The sequence below is a fragment of the Limanda limanda genome, chromosome 19, assembly GCF_963576545.1.
Source record: "Limanda limanda chromosome 19, fLimLim1.1, whole genome shotgun sequence".
NCBI lineage: Eukaryota > Metazoa > Chordata > Actinopteri > Pleuronectiformes > Pleuronectidae > Limanda > Limanda limanda.
This window is the reverse complement of record NC_083654.1, coordinates 21,241,622-21,262,428: the sequence shown is the minus strand read 5'-3', so window position 1 is coordinate 21,262,428 and position 20,807 is coordinate 21,241,622. Positions and strand designations below refer to the sequence as shown.

Below are 20,807 nucleotides of genomic sequence, written 5' to 3'. Positions count from 1 at the left end.
CCTCTGTCCTCCAGTGTCCCCCCGGGTCAGAACCGTGTGTTTACAGTGAAGTGAGAGACGCTTACCGCCGAGGGGATCTTCAGGAACCTTCGAGGAGACGACGCGACGCAGCCACTTCCGCTTCCGCTGTTTTCAGCACCTGAGAGCGGAGGGTTGCCAGATCCGAGGGAGGGAAACCAGCGAAGAAGAGCCGAGATCCTGCAAACATTGAATTCATATCAAGCGAGATTCGATCCATTTTTCATTCTAAGTATTTGAGATGAGTTCATATTAAAATTGTAAAGTTTCCCAGGACGTGTAACATGATGACAAGGACCCAGAGGAGTTTTCTGCTGCAAATAAACACAATATGGATTTATTGATGATTTGTTTATTGAGATATTGGTGTTAGTCTATGTTAGATGTTGGACTGTAATAATAATATCATATAATATTAGTAAACAACAGTAACAGTAAAAAATAGTCGAATCTGGCAACACTGGCTGCAAAATCCACACCCCCTCACGACTCATTTTATTTATTTATTTACTTATTTACTAAATGTGTATTCTATCTTAAACATCTATTTATACATATTATTTCAACCATTCCTGAATATTTTATTCTGATTCTTTAAAATTGTTTTGGAAACATAAAAGATGGTAAAACTGGTTGGAAATAAACAGACCTGCAATTAAAACCCATTTATTCCAACCATGTTTTATTCTGACACTGGAAAGGTAAGAAAACATGTATCTATGATATCAAATCTGGCGACACTGGCTGTTAATCCACAAACCCCTTTATGACAGATTTAATTTATTATTATTTAAAATATCAAATATCCAATAATCACAACCAATCCTGCATCATTTCTTCTGATACTGGAAAATAAATACAATTTTTTTTACATAATAAAAACTCTGGCAGCTCTGACTTCCTCAAAACATTCTTGATTATATTCTTCTTGCAAAATATATATATATTCAAACCAACTTGCATGTTGTTTTCTTCCCTTAGAAAACCAAGGAACTTTATTCTGTAATATGAAATCTGGCATATATCTGCAAATGTACACACACAGTCACACACACACAGTGACACACACACACGTTGAATAAATGAGTCACTATACTCCCAAATCAATAACACTGGAGCCAAGATGGCGGCGGAGGGAGAGTACGAGTCCATCCTGTGCGTGAAACCCGAGGTGCACGTTTACCGGATCCCGCCGCGGGCATCGAACCGCGCGTACAGGTGAGAACCGCGAAGAACCGGGAACCGCCAGCACGTTGCGTGACGGTGTTCGATGTCCTCGGTGCGGGTGTGTCACTTTCACCGGGTTGTAACGACACGTTTTATCAGTACGAGGATCGAACACCGGCCTCATGTCATGTGTGTGTGTGTGTGTGTGTGTGTGTTGTTTTGTGTAGACCCGGTTTAACGGTTCGGTGTTTCAGATGTTACCGGGAAACCGTCATGTACTGGGGCGGTGAGCCAGGACTGCACCACAGCCAGGATCCAACCTGAGCTCACACGTTCGAGTCCAGAAGTCTTTTCAAAATAAACTTACACTGCACTGTGTGTGTGTGTGGTTGAAGAGAATATGTGTTTTATTATTTGATATCTAGGATTATTAAATGTGAACTAAATCAGAAAAGATTGTGTGTCACAATGTTAATAACACAATGTAAATCAGAATCAGGATTCATTTCACCAAGCAGGTTTACACATGCACGAATGATGCCTGTGTATTTGTGAAAGTATAAATATAAGAATTATAAAAATAGGAAACAACTGAAATATGAAAAATACAATAAGCACCATGGGAGGGATTGTGCACTACAGTGATCCTTCAGGGGGTCAAATTCACTTCCAGGTCATTGTTATCATTTGATTATTTTTATTTCACCACATCAGTCTGACCCCTGATCTCCGTCATGGCAACAACATTCACAGAATCACTTCCTGTTTGGCAGCATGTCACTATATTGTAGAACTGAGAACTAGATATTGTTGTTGCATAAATTAACATCTCTGTTATAAAGTGTATTTTTGTATTTTTTTTTGTAATATTTGTCGCAGCTCAACTTGTGAAACCCAGTTGACCGCAGGGTTTTGTTATTCATCTCTTCCCTTACAGAATCAATAGAGATCGACTCCACAGATATAACACCAAGCGATCAATAGGGAAAACAATCAGCACATGAATCGATAGTGACTCTAACCCTGATGTGTTGGAATCATCCCATCTCTGCAGGGCGGCGGACTGGAAGCTCGATGCTCCGGACTGGTCGGGTCGAATGAGGATCACAGCCAAGGGCAAAGTGGCTTACATCAAACTGGAGGACAAAATCTCAGGTGACACTTTATCGTTATGAAACTTAAACCTTCATTAAGTGATATTTCCTCGGCTGACGTTTCCAACTTCGCTGCTCATCTTTTGGTGAATCCTGAATAAAAATCTTGGCCTCTCAACTCTCACCTGGATCAGATAAAACAGGATGAAAAGATGTAATGTTCTGTTCACGGTTAGTTTTCCTGGTTGCTGCAGGTGAGCTGTTTGCTCAGGCTCCGGTCGAGGAGTATCCCGGCGTCACCGTGGAAACAGTCAGCGACTCCAGCAGATACTTTGTTCTGCGGATACAGGACGACAACGGTGAGGATGAGAAAACCTTTACGAATGATGCCTAAATCCCAACGTTGTTAAACACGGGGGGGGGTTTCGTGTTCCTGCCTTGTCCTCAGGTCGCAGTGCTTTCATCGGAGTCGGCTTCGGGGACCGAGGAGACGCCTTCGACTTTAACGTGTCTTTGCAGGATCATTTCAAGTAAGACGTGTTCTGATACTGAGCTGTGGTATTTCCTTCAGAGATACATTCACTCATCAAAGTTGTGCTACAAACGGCTGAGATGCATTATTTATCTGTGTGTCCTTGCTGATTGTGTGTGTCCGTGTGTGTGTGTGTCTGTGTGCCACTCCCTACAGATGGGTCAAACAGGAGATTGAACTCCGTAAGAGTTCCCAGCTCGGGGATTCAGGACCTAAACTGGACTTGGGCTTCAAGGAGGGACAGACCATCACACTCAACATTGGGGTGAGAGACAAACGACGTCCAAACATCAAGATTTTCCTTATTTCTCAAAATGTATTCAGAATCAGCAGAAGAATGTAGAAGATAACAATATTTTATTGAGCAGTTTTACAGTTGAAACAAATCATAAATTATGCATGACTTTCATCTGCTTTTTTAAAAATATCTTTATGCATTTTAACCTTAGATGAAGCTCAAGGAATTGAGCCGGTCCCAGTTTCCTGTTTTGTAAACGTAGCTTTTAAAACAGAATAAAAAATCGGAGGTAATCAATTTCTTTCTTTTCTCCGTCACCAGCAAGGTAAAAAAAGGGATAAACCCCGCCCACTGAGCTCAGGTGGGTTTGGACTCCTCCCGCCACCACCTGGAGGCAAGATAGCCCCTCCTCCTCCGTCAGGCTCATCCAATCACAACAGCGTCCCTCAGACAGGAGACACAGCAACAGGTAGTCAGCACCTCCATGCAACTACTGTACGTTCAGGCTTCATAACAGTGATCAGAGCCAGCGTGAGACTTCATGTGGACGAACGGAGTAAATGAAATTGAACCTGCAGCTTGAAAGAATGTGTGTCCGTGTGGGATCTGCTCTCCAGAAGCTCTGACCTCCTCCTCTGCTCTCCAGAAGCTCTGACCTCCTCCTCTGCTCTCCTCCTCTGACCTCCTCCTCTGACCTCCTCCTCTGCTCTCCTCCTCTGACCTCCTCCTCTGCTCTCCTCCTCCTCTGACCTCCTCCTCTGACCTCCTCCTCTGCTCTCCTCCTCTGACCTCCTCCTCTGCTCTCCTCCTCTGCTCTCCTCCTCTGCTCTCCTCCTCTGCTCTCCTCCTCTGCTCTCCTCCTCTGACCTCCTCCTCTGCTCTCCTCCTCTGCTCTCCTCCTCTGATCTCCTCCTCTGCTCTCCTCCTCTGACCTCCTCCTCTGCTCTCCTCCTCTGCTCTCCTCCTCTGCTCTCCTCCTCTGCTCTCCTCCTCTGCTCTCCTCCTCTGCTCTCCTCCTCCTCTGCTCTCCTCCTCTGCTCTCCTCCTCTGCTCTCCTCCTCTGCTCTCCTCCTCTGCTCTCCTCCTCTGCTCTCCTCTGCTCTCCTCTGCTCTCCTCCTCTGCTCTCCTCCTCTGCTCTCCTCCTCTGCTCTCCTCCTCTGCTCTCCTCCTCCGACCTCCTCCTCTGACCTCCTCCTCTGACCTCCTCCTCTGCTCTCCTCCTCTGATCTCCCCCTCTGCTCTCCTCCTCTGACCTCCTCCTCTGATCTCCTCCTCTGACCTCCTCCTCTGACCTCCTCCTCTGCTCTCCTCCTCTGCTCTCCTCCTCTGCTCTCCTCCTCTGCTCTCCTCCTCTGACCTCCTCCTCTGACCTCCTCCTCTGCTCTCCTCCTCTGCTCTCCTCCTCCGACCTCCTCCTCTGATCTCCTCCTCTGACCTCCTCCTCTGCTCTCCTCCTCTGCTCTCCTCCTCTGCTCTCCTCCTCTGCTCTCCTCCTCTGACCTCCTCCTCTGACCTCCTCCTCTGCTCTCCTCCTCTGCTCTCCTCCTCCGACCTCCTCCTCTGCTCTCCTCCTCTGACCTCCTCCTCTGACCTCCTCCTCTGCTCTCCTCCTCTGCTCTCCTCCTCTGCTCTCCTCCTCTGTTCTCCTCCTCTGACCTCCTCCTCTGCTCTCCTCCTCTGACCTCCTCCTCTGACCTCCTCCTCTGCTCTCCTCCTCTGCTCTCCTCCTCTGACCTCCTCCTCTGCTCTCCTCCTCTGACCTCCTCCTCTGCTCTCCTCCTCTGCTCTCCTCCTCTGACCTCCTCCTCTGCTCTCCTCCTCTGCTCTCCTCCTCTGTTCTCCTCCTCTGACCTCCTCCTCTGCTCTCCTCCTCTGACCTCCTCCTCTGCTCTCCTCCTCTGCTCTCCTCCTCTGCTCTCCTCCTCTGACCTCCTCCTCTGACCTCCTCCTCTGACCTCCTCCTCTGCTCTCCTCCTCTGCTCTCCTCCTCTGACCTCCTCCTCTGACCTCCTCCTCTGCTCTCCTCCTCTGACCTCCTCCTCTGCTCTCCTCCTCTGCTCTCCTCCTCTGCTCTCCTCCTCTGATCTCCTCCTCTGATCTCCTCCTCTGCTCTCCTCCTCTGCTCTCCTCCTCTGACCTCCTCCTCTGACCTCCTCCTCTGCTCTCCTCCTCTGACCTCCTCCTCTGCTCTCCTCCTCTGCTCTCCTCCTCTGACCTCCTCCTCTGACCTCCTCCTCTGCTCTCCTCCTCTGCTCTCCTCCTCTGCTCTCCTCCTCTGACCTCCTCCTCTGACCTCCTCCTCTGTTCTCCTCCTCTGTTCTCCTCCTCTCTGTCAGGCTGCCTCCTGGAGCTCGACAGCAGCAACTGCAACACAGTGGTTCAGTCCAACCCGAGTTCAGATGTGTGGGGAGACTTCTCTGCTCCTGCAAGGTAAACATTACAACTCCTGCACTTTCTGGACAGAAGGATGTGGACAAGCACATATTGTAGTTTACATTGCTGTCAATCATTTTCACGTTAAACTGTGTCTTGAATCCTCGATCACCGCCTGAGAGGAAGAACTTGCTCTGTAGTTTGTTGTAGGAAAAGTCAACATGAAAAATTAAAATACATAGAGAAAAAAAACCCTAAGATCAGGACTTTGTGTTTTCAGCTCTGTTCCAACTGCATCTCAACCACAGAACTCCCCCGACTGGATCCAGTTCTGAGCCCTCGTGATGTCATCGCTTGTGATTTCCACTCCCCCCCCCCTCCTGCATCTGTGTCTGTAGCTTCCCGTGCATCACACAGAGTGTCACTCCCCACACCCCCGATCCGGCAGAGGCAGTGAAACACCTCAGATCTGTCAAAGAAAAACGATTCATGAAATCACTTCACTCGGAAAGAGTCGTGGTTCTTTCAGAAGAGAAAGTTAAACATCACTGTTTCAAAGCCATTTCATGATCTGAGACATTTCCAACAATGTTCAAGGGCTACGTGTGACGAGCAGCAGGTGTTCCTCTGCTGTGTGTCGCCATCTCCTCGCCAGTAGATGGCGCTCTGAGCAGTGCTTCAACTTTGATCTGGAATGTGTTTGTTACAGCAGCAGCGCCCCCTGCAGGCCATGCAGAGTACTATCTCAAGACTCGACCTGTGTTCTCTGTGACCTATGAAAGAGTGCAAACATTCAAAGTGGGCCGAGTTCTTTAATGTTCAAGCATTTGCACTTTGTACAATCATGTAGAAATGTATATCCGCCTTCTATTTTCTACTGGAGTCGAGGTTTTGCTGATTTTAATGACTCGTCTCAGTCGAATCCTCAAAATCAGAGACGCTTTGCAAGTTTTTCCACAAAGAAAAGCAGCTTTTCTCACTCGCTCCCAGCGTCGTTCAGCCTCAGACTGGAGGAAAGTTGTCTGCACTTAAAATGGCAGCTGTTGGTTGAAAGTGTTATTTGATTACATTATGACAATGTAATTTAATTTAAACGTGTAAACATGATTTTCTTTATTGGCTATAAAAATTAATCAACATGTTTATCAGAATCAGGAATTATCAGTCGTGCAGTATTGTGATGAGTAGACAGAAAGTTGTTTTCAGAAATGCACAGGGAACATTCCTCCCTGTCATTTAAAATCTATTCATGGAGTTTACAACATAAAATCATATTTGTGCTCACTAGGTGCTTATTATCAGCAAGATTACTGAGCTCGTTAAGGGCAAATTTAATTGCAACACTGAAATCTGCTGAATACAACAACGTTCTTTCTTTCTGCTGTGAATTTTAAAGACGTAAATTTCCTCCCAATCAATTTTAAACCTGAGAAAACAGCATCGCAGGTAAATTTACCTTTTAATTCAAAATTCTGCAGAAATTAATAAATGAGCTGAATCAGAGCAGGAATGTAGGATCCAGTGAAAACCAGCTCCATTCTCTCAAGCTCAGTTTGAGCTCACCAGAGAGGAGCTGTACTGTGGGGGTGCTCGTTAGTTCAATCTTCATTCATGCATTGAATATTAATATCACCCAGATTTAATGCTGTTGCTGCACCCCCCCAAACATTCCTCCACATACAGTTTTATGTTGGAGGAGAATGAGGAGACTCACGAGTGGGATCACTACAGGAAGTGCACGTGCATGTGCATTCACTTTACCTGCTTTCTCCTGTTTGTGAGGCGACTATGAGGATTAACATTTTTAGTGAAAGCAAAGGCAGCTCTGTGGTGGAGTCAGGAATAAGAATAAATCTTTATGGACGATGCAGGTTTTCTCGACGTTTACAGTTTCAGATGTAGAAGTTCTCAACACAAAATATTTAGTACTTAAAGGAGTTTTGGTAAATACATTAAATTGCTTTCTTGCTGAGAGTTAGAACAGAGGATCGGTATCAAATATAAAGCTGGAGCCAGCAGGTGGTTAGCGTAGCTTAGCATTCAGCCTCTAACTGGGCAAACTGGGCTCTGTCTAAAATGATAAAACCCACCTTCTGGCTCCTCTGAAGCTCTAAACGCTCCATTATTTTATTTATATTTCCCTAAAACTCTCAGGACTGAAGGTGGAAGAAGGAAACGTGATGATTGTTACCTGAGGAATGTCTGAACGGCAGCGGATGATATGTAAACGTGAGGTTTCAGCTGATTGTGTTTACAGAACTTTGCATGTGAAGTGACAAACATTTCTTGACTGTGAATTAATTTTGTTTGCATAGATTTGTAAGGTTTGCTGTGATCAAATCACAAGAAGTGTGTTAAACTGGCAGAAAGATTTAGGGCTGATGTGTGTGTTGTGTTTACATTTCTCATATTGGCCAAAATATAAAAAAGCATTGTCTCACATTTCTCACTCATTACACTCTGGCTGTAAAATCACTGGACTAACAATTTTGAGTTATGACCAATTTAATGAGAAAGAGGCAATAAAACCTTTCAAAGGACGTGTGGGAACTTTCTTTGTTTTACACTCTTACACAACAACAAATACACAAAGTTAAATGAGTGATAAATTCTATTTCTTTTAGCTATAATCATAATTATTTCTCTTCAACACTTGAATGAACATGAAGACAATCGTGAGGACCAAGTCAAAACTAAGCTGCAAAGCTCGTCTGTGTCCTGACTAGGGTTGAAAAGGGGCGGAAAGTTTCTGGTAAATTTCTGGAAACTTTCCATGGGAAGTTTAGCTCTGGAATTTTGGGAATTTGGAAAAAAAAAAAAAAATACACAAATTAAACGCTGAGCAATAAAAACATCATTCAAAACACTATTTTAAAGATGTATGGAACATTGAGTTCCAACCCTCCACTGTGCATTCTTCCATCACATGCACAGATAACTCCCAGCATGCTTCACTCTACAGCAGGGCTATTGAGGCCTGCTGTAGAGTGCAGGACTAGTCAGGTAAGTTTCCATGATATTACTGGGAAAATATATTAGCATGCTGATTGAGGATTGTTCATCTGTTCATCTAGACTATTTCCATTCATTTATCCATCAATTGTAAAATATGTTTACAGACGATTCCAATTGTTTGGCTAACTATTTATATCTCTGGCATTGCATTAGTGTTTTTTTACAAACTTTGTTCTCATCTTATTCTACAGAACAATGCCACGTGCACTCTCTCATGTGTGGAGACATTTCACCCCATCCAATGTAGAAGGAAAGGCTGTGTACATTTGCAAATACTGTGCAAAGACCTATGTTAAGAATGACACAACGATGCAGAAGCATATAGTCAAGTGCCCAAAGTTTCCTCAGGGCTCAAATCAGCCTATGACACAACAAAATGTTTATATTTATGTCTGAATATGACAAGGTAAATACAGTTAGTATAAATTACCCACAACATTTCCAGTTTATTCCCGTTAATTCCCGTATATTTCCGTTTATTCCTGTTAATTCCCGTTAATTGCCATGGAAAGTTTCCAACTTTGAATATTCCCGGAATTTTGCAACCCTAGTCCTGACCCCAAAACCAGTTCCACTACTGACACGTGTGGGACAATGTATTGAACTCACCAGTGTGATGTAACTGGGTCTTTGTGAGGAACTGACCACCAGGGAAGTGTCAGGCGGGGGGGGGGTGATAATCTGGCCTTCGACACAGAGACGTCAGTGGAGACGAAACGCAGCTTTTTATTAATTTAACACTAAAATAATAAGTTTGGTGATATTCATCCCTGTTGGTGAAGAGCCACAAAACGAGCGTGTCCACCTGAGTCATATTTACAGCCCCGCCCATCAGAGCTGTGTCGCTTTGTAAACATTAACAGCTTCACAGGGAATAACTTCATTCTCCATCAGGACTACATCTTAACACAGGAAACAGTTTTGTTTGGTGTATGAATGTTTAAATTCTCACTTTAAGTCAAATCTCAACAGCACAAGCAGTATTTCTTGGAAACTTCCTCGGCCGTGGTCTGGAGGTGTGTTCGAGGCCGAGGGATCCGCCCACCAGGCGCTGCATGAAGCTGGTCAGAGACCGGGGGGGGGGTCGCAGTGGAAGTGAGAAACATTCAGGAGGTCAGGACGAGACCACAGAGAGAGAGCGATAGCTTTGAGCTCTGCTGACAGTCAGAAAGAGAGATGGCTGTCCGCCTCCGAGCTGCAGCAGGAACACGATTCATCTTCCTCTGATTCTCTTGTCACCTCCTCTTTCCTCTGAGGTCATTTTGTCTTCGCTGCAGGTCGTCACCGCACTGGACTGATGGTCCCAGGTCTGTATGAACAGTGTGTAGATGAGTGTGACTCTCACACCAAGCAGCACATTTCTCCAGAACAGCATCACACGTATCCCTATGATGGAGAAGTTTGGATCTGTGCCGACGCCAAATATAAACACAGAGAAACTCAGACTTAACACACCTGATATCCCGGCTCGCTCAAGATTCAGTTTCCTTTTCCAGGGAACTTTCCTCATCTATCATCATCACTGATCAGGAGCTTGATGATCGAATCAAATTTAAATGACACTTTAAAACCAGATATGATTCTGTACATCTGGACTAAATGCTGTTTCCAGCTTGTGAACATGGGTCAAACCCTCAAGCTGAACACAAAGACGTCCGGTGTTGCAGAATCAATTCCATCATGGCTGCAGAATCACAGCTTGTGGTCACATCCCAGAGTCAGTCTGTCTGGACCAGTTGGCCAACGCACTCCCGGAGAACTTGTAGGTCACGATGTATAATCTTAGCTAGTCGTCTAATCTTAGCCTCGCCCATCAGCACTTCATAAACTAAACAGACAAGTACATTTATTAATTTGGTCCCTAAGACGGGAGCTTCGGTGATGAAGAATTCTACGTCAGTGCCAGAAACCGACGTGTCCCCGTTGGAGGACATCTGCTGCCGGCTTCAGATCCAAATAAAGTATCAAGGAGAAGAACTCGTTAATTAAAGTTCCTTCCAAGGTCAGGTAAACCGTATAGTGAGTTTTTAGCAACAGTGGTAGAAAGGCTCTGTATGAAGAGATTGGTGTTTAATGACAAATGTAACAGAGCACTCACATTTATGACTGTTAAATTCAACGATATATTTATGACGTGTGCTCTTGTCAACAACTCTCCTTCTTCTTTTCTCACTTTCCTGCACATACTTAGGCTAGATAAATATACACACACTCAGAGACACTGTTACACATTCTTCAGACGCAGCGTTAACGCAACAGATCAGGTGAAATGTCAGGAGACGAGTTGGATGGGACCGCTCAGCGTCCCCCCCCCCCCCCCTGGTCCCCTTGGAATGAAGCTAACTGTCTCCCATTAACAAGCCTGCTAATTCATGGGTTCTGGCTCCGGCTGGTTGCAGAGATACGGCTGATCTCTGTATTTGAACTTTGCTGAAACCAGGAGCGGATGTTCTACGAGACGATTTGGTGTGAGGATGATTTAGGGGCTGTTGGGATAAGGGGGGGGGGGGGCGAAGGGGTCAAAGGTGAAAGGTTAGAGTCACTCATGGCCACTTTCTGCTCTGATGTGTTCAGTGGAACCTGAAACGACGCCTGTGCAGGATGATGTGTGTCAGCAGTGTGAGTACACACATCCTGCATCAGCTTCCTGTCACACACTCATCTGATCATTTGAAACATTTGAATATAGATTTGATTTAAACCCAGATTTGGTTTTTACATGTGTTGAACGTCAGTACTTTTTAAACTAAAGCCTTGATTTCAGCTGAATGATCATGTATGTTTTCAGTTAGGCCACAGTTTTTGAATTCTGTCAATATATTGTCCCACATTCCACAGATTGAGCAAATTGAGCTGAAATCATGACGTCCAAATATCTGACATCACTCACAGTTAGAATCTAATGGAGTCAGCGTGATGATTAATCTTAATAAATACATTCTGAATGTGAATTTGCAAGATTTTGGAGCTGAAATTCCACTGGTTAGTTTTTCTCATCTGGCCTGTCGCCTGCAGGTAAACACACCATGTGGAGAACAAAGATAAATTCATCAGCTATCGGCTTTGACTTGTGTTTCCATGTGCAGATAGATGTTGAAGTCTGGACCTAACACAACGAGAAGTTTCAACGGAGGACGACACAGAAATCTGCTCTTTACAACACACAAAGTATTGGCTGTTGCCCCCAGAGGCGAATTCCCCATTGGACGATAGCCCCAAGATTCTATAATGATTCATTGTAGAAGTCTCACATCAGCCTTGAATCAGGAGTAGGGTTGCAAAATTCCAGGAATATTCAAAGTTGGAAACTTTCCATGGGAATTAACGGGAATTAACGGGAATTAACGGGACATTTTGTGGATAATTTATACTAACTGTATTTACCTTGTCATATACAGACATTAATATAAACATTTTGTTGAGTCATAGGCTGTGTAACGGCCCCCCCGCTTCTCCACACAAACGCTGAGTCTCTTGAACTGATGTACACGGCTCTTTATTCTCACATCTGGTTTGCCGTAGTGACACCGTAAAACTGTAATGACAGTTACAAGTTACAAAGATTTTAATCATTAAAACCAAACACGAACGTTAAAATACAATGAACAAACAAATCGCCACGTGAGACATCTGACTCGTTAACGTGACAGCGACTCCCTTCCGCACTACCCGCAGCAAAGTAAATGGGACCAGCTTCCTTACCTCGTTCCGCTTGGCGAGGGGTGTTAAGCTAAAGTTGTTTGGATGGTTCTTTCGGTCCGAGAAATGCCGCAAAGCTGGCGTCCGGTTTGGTTTCCTATCTGTGCCGGGCTGACGGCAGGGATTTTATTGCACTGGGGCGGAAACGAGGGATCAGGTGTGTCGAATAAAACCGTCCGCTCCTTTGCTGCAGGTAACTATGCGAGGGGAGTCGCTACGTATAAAAGACAACGAAAATAACCCAAACCGTAGTTGAACATAAGAACAATATATAGCCCAACCCTAAAATAAAAGAATAAAACAGTCTGCATAAACTGGCCGGTTTTGCTGACAGTTACAGGCTGATTTGAGCCCTGAGGAAACTTTGGGCACTTGACTATATGCTTCTGCATCGTTGTGTCATTCTTAACATAGGTCTTTGCACAGTATTTGCAAATGTACACAGCCTTTCCTTCTACATTGGATGGGGTGAAATGTCTCCACACATGAGAGAGTGCACGTGGCATTGTTCTGTAGAATAAGATGAGAAAAAAGTTTGTAAAAAAACACTAATGCAATGCCAGAGATATAAATAGTTAGCCAAACAATTGGAATCGTCTGTAAACATATTTTACAATTGATGGATAAATGAATGGAAATAGTCTAGATGAACAGATGAACAATCCTCAATCAGCATGATAATATATTTTCCCAGTAATATCATGGAAACTTACCTGACTAGTCCTGCACTCTACAGCAGGCCTCAATAGCCCTGCTGTAGAGTGAAGCATGCTGGGAGTTATCTGTGCATGTGATGGAAGAATGCACAGTGGAGGGTTGAAACTCAACGTTACATACATCTTTAAAATAGAGTTTTGAATGATGTTTTTATTGCTCAGCGTTTAATTTGCGTAAATTCCCCAAATTCCCGAGTTTAACTTCCCTTGGAAAGTTTCCGGAAATTTTCTGGAAATTTACCGGAAACTTTCCGCCCCTTTGCAACCCTAATCAGGTGCACGTCTCATTGTCTGTGATTGAGCTGCCTTGTCCCTGAGCTTTCATTTGGAACGGAGCCAGTTCTTACAGGTCCAACACAACATGTTGTTGTTAGTTAATACAAACGTCAGTGAGGTTTTGATTTAAGGTTTTCTTGCTCCAACAGTTCTGAGAAAAAGTTAACAGCAAATAAAACCCCAGTGGGTTACAGAGTGTCAGTTGAGCGATTGTGTCACGTCTCTATTTTTAAGTTGATCTGTGGGTACGATTAGAGTTTACATCCTTAGATAGGCCGGTGGATTCATCGAGCAGCAGCCCCTTTGTGTTTGTTTTCACCGCGGTTTGTTATTTACGCCTTCTCTGGTTTTTATTACACTGGGCAGACGCTCAACATCGGTGGGCCAGCGTGTCCCTGCTCCTCCTCTGACCTCCTCTCACCCTGTAAACCGCTGCTGACTGTCCCTTTCTACACAAGTGTGAAAGATCAAATGTTTGCTGGCAGATAAATCACACAGTAGGACTGACACCTTCCCAGGCTGGAGGAAACAGAGACATTTATTAGTGTCTGGCTGGAGCTGACTGGAAACTGTGAAATAGCTTTAAATTGATCCTCATCTGCTTGTTTGCAAATCGTCTCCAGCAGCTGGAGGAGTGACCTCACGATGGACATCACATGACTCTGCATCCAGGTCCAGTGCAGATGTGAGTGTGTTCTTTAGGATCAGAGATGTGTGCAGATCGCTGGTGTCAGTTAATTATCCCTGTTCGTGTCAGTGTGTCTAATCCGCCTCTGGTGATTGTATTTGCATCACGGAATGTGTTCAAGATGTAACTTGGAAGGACTGCAAGGCCCAGGGGCCAGACCCGGGGGGGGGGCAGACCCGGGGGGGGGCAGACCCGGCTCCACACACACGCTGCTGAAAGGTTGTCGTGTCAAATTTAAGACCCGGGATCTATTTTTGCAAACATCTGGGGAAGCCGTCCAGATGGCCTGCACTGTGTGTGGGTGTCATCAGTGAAGGTGATGTATTGCATCAGAATATCATTTTACAAAGATACTAGCCATGGCTTTTTAAGGTCAGCATTCTTTGTGATTTAGCATCGGAATTTATTGTACAATCAAATAAATTCAAGAAGAGTCGTTTACAAAAACAGCAGTTTTACTGTCTGCATTATAGATACAGTTACACAGAAAGTATTTAACCTTGTACACTTTATACATAACTCATGAAAGGTTCAAACACCAAAACACAAAATCTCTTATATCTTCATTATATGATGTAAAGAGTATGTATCTGTATTTTACACGCATAGTTTCAAAAACTAGTATTACTGTTATGTCTTATTATATTTAACAAATTGAATCATGATTTCTGTAATTAATGTGAGAAATCATACACAACAAAAGTGCAAGAAAGCCACGAACAGCTTCGACTTAAAATCACGTGACAACATTTCCGAGCTGCAAAAGAAGTGCTACTAAAATATTAACTTTATTACTTGTTTAACTCTTGAGCCTTTTTTCATCCCCTGAACCAGAGTCTGAGAACCGACGTGGTCGTATGATAACTGGTTATGTTTTTGGCTTTGGCCTATTATCAGTTCACGGCCTACTATGACACATGAGACTTTAGCGTAGACTCAAAATAGATGCAGTGCGCTAAGGAGGGAATCTGTTCCAAGGACACGGAGGCTCTACACTACTACTGAACCCCAGTCATCTCCAGAAATGCAGCTGTCGCACGATTCGTTTTCACGATGAGTTATTGCTGTATTAAATAGTTTTGATCAATAAAAAAATTGCTCAATGAATTAGCTGCCAAAAAGGAATCAGATCTGGACAGAAGCAGTTTGTCTCCCACCGTTTTGGACATTTGGAACCTTAATGTTTTGCATTTGTTAACCATATTTAAACATGTTTATAATTTATTGATGCTTAAGCAAGACGGACTAAAACATACATTTAAAAAAACTTATATGACCATTTTTGACTAATGTTGAAAAATGGTGAAAAGTGCTTGAGTTTTAAAATTTCAGGTTTTGTCTCAACAACAATAAACCAGAAGTTATTGATACAAGTTCATGATTATTTACACACAGAAAAGCAGAGAAAGCTCAACTTTTACACAATTGAGCATCAGATTGTTGAGCTTTATCAGAATTATCTTAAAGTATATTAACTGTGATCTTATAACTGTAATAGGTTTTTGAAAATAAAAACATGAACCTAACTCCAGCGTTTCTTCATCGCTCCCCTCTGCCCTCCATCTCCTTCATGCTCCTGAAGTCTGCCTTCCCTCTGCTCTTCTTCCTCTCCTCCTCCAGCCTCTCTCTCTCCTGCTCCCTCATCCAGTCTCCTCCCAGGTAACTCAGCGCCTCCTCAGGTTGTCCCCGGAGCTCGGCTCGCGGGTGGAGGAGCGACAGGAAGAGGGAGCAGGCCCGCGGAGTGAAGCATGCGAACTGGGGAGCTACAGGAACGCTGTCTTTCTCTCCTCCTTCGGGCCGATCCGGTTCATCTTCGGAACCTTTCACTCTGTCGAACCACTCCTGATATTTCAGGTACGAGCGGCAGTCGCTGGCTGTCTCCGCCCACGGGTGACCTCCGGTGAGCATGGCGTAGGTCAGGACTCCCAGGGCCCAGCTGTCGGTGCTGGGCTCCACAGAAACCCAGACCCTCGTCTTCTTCTTCTCCTCTTCTTCACTGCTACTCCAGCTGTCCTCATTTCCACGGGCAGCCTCGGCCTCGGGGGTGCAGTATGGGGAGCTGTACCACACCTCGGGGATCCTGGTGCCTCTGGCCTTCACCTGCGGTAGAAGATTCATAGAGGAATGTTTCTGTCTGATACTTTGCAGGATTACGCAAAAACTACTCAGAAGATTTACATTAAACCTTGTTGAGGGGAGAGAAATGACCCAGAGAAGAACCCATAACCTTCTGGAGAGGATCAGAGGGACTCGGTGGCCAATGGATCTCTTATGTTATTATGTGTAAACCATGTTTTGGTTCATATTGAAACCACAGTCTGGATAGTAAGTAATAAGTGGGCTCTCAAAATGTGGGTTATACTGATGGTGAGTTTATCTCTGTACAGCTGCAGAAATTTGCGGTCTTTAATTAAAATGATGCCAGAACAAGTGATGTAAAGGAAAAACAATTGCATAACGTAGCACACACACTTGAACTAAGTCAAAGCTGAGCAGAGAACATGAAAAGAACATTCAGTGTTGTGTACCAGGAAGTCGACTCTTTCTTTTTGTAAGTGAACTCATCATCTCCCTTTTCTCTCTTTTTGAGAGAAAGTGCTTTGACTTTAGCCGTGGTGGAAGTACGGGCGCCTCAAGTTCTATCTCAACTCAAACAGACTCAAACTACACAAGGCTAGTAGTGTCAGGTGACGTAGTAAATAAATAAACATGCTGTTATACTGACCATGCCAAAGTCTCCCAGTTTGACCCAGCGGCAGGCGGAGTCACACAGGAAGACGTTCTCTGGCTTCAGGTCCCTGTGGACGAACCCGAGGGAGTGCAGATGGGACAGAGCGCCACACACCTGGGACACCACACGCTGACACCTGTCCTCCTCCAGACCCACCTGGACAGGAAGTGGAGAGACGGACAACAGGAGACGGGTGTGAGTTTCATCAGAAAAGCTTTGTTGGAAAAAGACAGAATCCGTTCTGGTTCTTTGTGAATAACAACAATCCTCCAGGGGCAGAAATCTCAGAGACCAGGAATTTGAATCGTTATTCTACGTGATGAAGATTATCATTTCACTAAATGGCTGAAACAAGAGTGTACCTCAGGCAGGATGATGTCATAGAGGTCGCCAAAGAGGCTGGCCTGCTGAGCGAAGACGTAGTGCGAAGGCGTGGAGTAGGCGATTCCCAGAGCTCTGGTGAGGGAGGGGTGGGAGCAGAAGGACAGAGAGAGGTTGTACTCCCTCAGGAAGGAGAACAGGGAGGTGGACTCCCGAGGGAAGAACTTCAGAGCCATCGGCGAACCTGGAGGACACAAGGACATTGAGTCTCATCTTTATCCTCCGAGGCGTTAATGATGAAGGGTCAGCTCCCTCACCGCTCTTCCTGTGCACGGCCAGCATGACCTTTCCATACGAGCCCTCGCCGAGCAGCTTCAGGACCTGGAAGTGCTCCGACGTGTCCATGGGCGTCAGAGACTGAGCCGTCAGGTGGCACATCTCGTCCAGAAGCTTCCCAGCGGCCTGGACACAAAGACAGAAGATAAAGGGGATGATATTTATTAGGGGTGGGAATTGGCAAAAATGTGACGATTCAACAGTATTGCGATATTTGGGCCACGATTCAATAGTATTGCGATTCTGTGATATATTGCGATACTGCAAGTATTGCGATTCGATTCTGCGATATATTGCGATTCATGTCCCAAAAAATGAGGAAAATAAGACTGCTCAACTCACTTCAAATGTCACATTTAATTCTGTGAACAACATTGTCTTCTACACATTAACTGAAGTGCAAAAACTTTGTCCTTGAACCTTCAGGACACAGGACCTTTGTAATTATTTTCTGAATAGGAGACCTCTCACATGAACACTGAGCTCAATCATATAAATAAGAGTAACCTAGAGCTTCAATCAAATTGAGACCTGCAAGGTCATGACCCCAAAATGTTAAATTCATTTGAGAATATTGGCATTTTTGTTCAGAAAAAGGAGTTGGTCAACATGCTCAGATGTTAAAGTTCCTCTGGAACGTTACTATATCTCCTGCAGTGGAGAACATCCTTTCCACAGACACACTAGGTATCTTTTAAACTCTGAAACTCTCCTCGTCATGCTTTGCCAACCAGGGGCTGTTACATATATAGTTGTAAATATTACAATACTTTGTGGTAAAGTATCGATATAATCGCGGGCGCAAAATATCGCAATACCGAACAGAATCGATTTTTTCCCCCACCACTAATATTTATGTTGTTCCTTGAAAGTTCTTAAAAGGCAAAGGACATCATATATATAAATCACATGTGCAGTACAACACATACAAACCAACTGCAGCAGGTAAAATACATTGTCAGTGAACGTCTTGCTGATTTGTTCTGTTCTTTCAACTCTTATTTTGAAGTGTCCTGACCGCTCTTCCTCATCATGTTGATAGAAAACAGACGTCATCACTGTTTGGATCCACACATATTTATCGGTCAAATCCTGACACAATAAAGACCCGTTCACTTCTCCCTGACACGAATACAGAAAGGTGGCACAGCTCCTCTTCAGAGAGGAATCTCATTCAGCTCTTTGCTATGCAACATAACCGTTGCCATGGGGATGCTGGCAACAGCGATCAACGGGTATTATAGATATGTCTGTTAATAGCCTCATAAAATCCTCTCTCTCTCACACAGATCTTTGTTTTGTCTCGTGGAACCTTGATGTTTCCACCACAGCTGGCTCCCTGGGGCCCGGTGGGGATCTGGTGTCTATGACCAGGCCGGCTCATTACAGGTCATTAGAGAAGCACTCGCAGCCGTGAAGGTGCTGGACGCCGATACTCCGAATCCCCCCCGAGGCGTTTGTTCACACCTACACTCGCACAAACAGAGACAGAGTTCTGGACTCTGGGGGGGGAGGGTTTTATCAACTGACAGTTCAGTGTGTGTAGCTGTGTTACTCCATATTCTCAAAGTCTAATCCCTGTGTGTGTGTGTGTGTGTGTGTGTGTGTGTGTGTGTGTGTGTGTGTGTGTGTGTGTGTGTGTGTGTGTGTGTGTGTGTGTGTGTGTGTGTGTGTGTGTGTGTGTGTGTGCATATATTTTTTGTGTGGGTGGTCGGAGTGGAAACTGAACTCTGGTTCTCACTGTGTTTGTGTCGTGCTCTAATTTCTGAGCTGTTTGGGTCGGAGACAAACGTTTCAACACCAGAGAACAACAGCTTCAAATCATAAAGGAAAGTTCAATCGGATCCAAATCAGCTGATGTACTTTTTTATTAAAAGTCACTGAGTGCATCGTTGTGTTTGTTTGCTATGAATAAAACAATGAGATTAAAGAACACAGTAACAGTAGTATTTCTTTTTTTACATGTTTTTGTTTTGCTTCTAAACTGATAAATCAACACTACACAGCTGCTGAACTCAGGTTTAAACGAGTGGAAGAGGAGGAGATCTCGTTCAGGACAGAAGTGCAACAGCTTCACTGAGAGATGAAGACGCCAAACGCCAAGTTACATAAGACAAAGAGTGTGTGTGTGTGTGTGTGTGTGTGTGTGTGTGTGTGTGTGTGTGTGTGTGTGTGTGTGTGTGTGTGTGTGTGTGTGTGTGTGTGTGTGTGTGTGTGTGTGTTAGAAATATCCTGCTGATGTCTGTACATGGAGAAGGATCTCAGTGGACTACAAACGTCAATGTGATGAATGACAAGATGTTCATCTGTGTGTGTGTGTATGTGTGTGTGTGTGTGTGTGTGTGTGTGTGTGTGTGTGTGTGTGTGTGTGTGTGTGTGTGTTGTGTGTGTGTGTGTGTGTAAAGAGGTGTCTAATGGGACCCACACGTCTGTCATCACTGGCACACGTCCAGAGAACAGCTGAACCTTTAAAATGTTCCCGTTACATGACATGAACATGTTTCAATTAGTGTATTAAATACATCATCAGTTTTTAAGCTGCAGAGGAAACTTTATTTTTCATTTTCTAATCACTCCTTATGGATTAAAAAAAAGATTTACAATAAATTGTTACTGGGTTTGATAATGAAATAATAATAATTGAACATCGTCTGCAATCAGATAAGATTTGAGGGAAGAATGTGATGAAGCAGATATTCATGTTGAAACATCTGCAGTTAGAAAGCAGATTTATTATTCATGATGAATATATTATTTGTGGAATTATATGTAAATTAAATTGAGTTTAGTTTCATGGGATTAAGGATTTAGTGTTTCAACACATGATCTTCAGAAGACAAAGCAACAAACAGTCACTGTTTGTTAAACAGTTTAACAAACAGTTTAACAAGATATATATATTTTACTTCAGTGGATTTAATGCAGCGATATGGAAAAATATTTATAATAAAGAAAAAAGGTAATTGTGCCTCTAAAATATTTAAATCTGCTTCATCAATGATTCAACACTTTTAAGAGGCAGTTCAACCGAATACATTTCACAAGTGTCTCTTTTTTTTTTTTTTTTTTTTTTATAAATCTGTTTATTGAAACACATCACATCATGGTACATGACCTTTACAAATAGATGCATGTTTTTTTTGTTTTTTTTTGCCAAATAAACGAACATACAAACAAACAAACCAACAAGTAGAAAACGTACAAAACATTATCCCACCCCCCACCCCAGTTGGTCTTCCCTTTTCAAACAGAATATACAAGTCTCTCTCAATGCAGGTTCTGCTTTAGGTCTGAATTAACCAACTTGTGACAAATCTATACATGAAATTATTATCTGACTGTTTCTGTCACAGTGGATCATCCACAGGAAACGGTTTCCAGAGGGGAAATATTCATGGGATCCGAAATATATCTTCATTTAAAAGTTTAGAGAAACATTTAAATCTCATCACCAGTGTTGTTTTCATGTGACGGCAGAACAGACACAAAAAAACAAACTCTCAGCATGACTCATCCAAACTGAGAGAAATGAACGAACTGACCCTTTATTCTGTGAACGTTTCCCTCCTGCACGTTTGGGTTTGAGTCTCTGCAGCAGCTCA

General features: G+C 43.9%; 2 protein-coding genes across 2 annotated transcripts; one reads left to right on the top strand and one right to left on the bottom strand.

Annotated features, from left to right (window-relative positions):
- Nucleotides 1–1,141: 1,141 nt before the first annotated feature.
- Nucleotides 1,142–5,758, top strand: necap1 (NECAP endocytosis associated 1). Its single transcript, XM_061092385.1, has 8 exons — nucleotides 1,142–1,236; nucleotides 2,240–2,340; nucleotides 2,534–2,638; nucleotides 2,728–2,809; nucleotides 2,968–3,076; nucleotides 3,371–3,518; nucleotides 5,387–5,480; nucleotides 5,704–5,758. The coding sequence occupies exons 1-8, from the start codon at nucleotides 1,142–1,144 to the stop codon at nucleotides 5,756–5,758; spliced, it is 789 nt and encodes a 262-aa protein (XP_060948368.1).
- Nucleotides 5,759–15,356: 9,598 nt separating this feature from the next.
- Nucleotides 15,357–18,589, bottom strand: si:ch211-171h4.3 (serine/threonine-protein kinase SBK1). Its single transcript, XM_061092492.1, has 5 exons — nucleotides 18,491–18,589; nucleotides 17,187–17,331; nucleotides 16,911–17,113; nucleotides 16,543–16,704; nucleotides 15,357–15,917 (listed from the first exon to the last, which is right to left on the bottom strand). Exons 1-5 carry the CDS (start codon nucleotides 18,587–18,589, stop codon nucleotides 15,357–15,359), a joined length of 1,170 nt encoding a protein of 389 aa, XP_060948475.1.
- Between the last annotated feature and the right edge of the window lie 2,218 nt (nucleotides 18,590–20,807).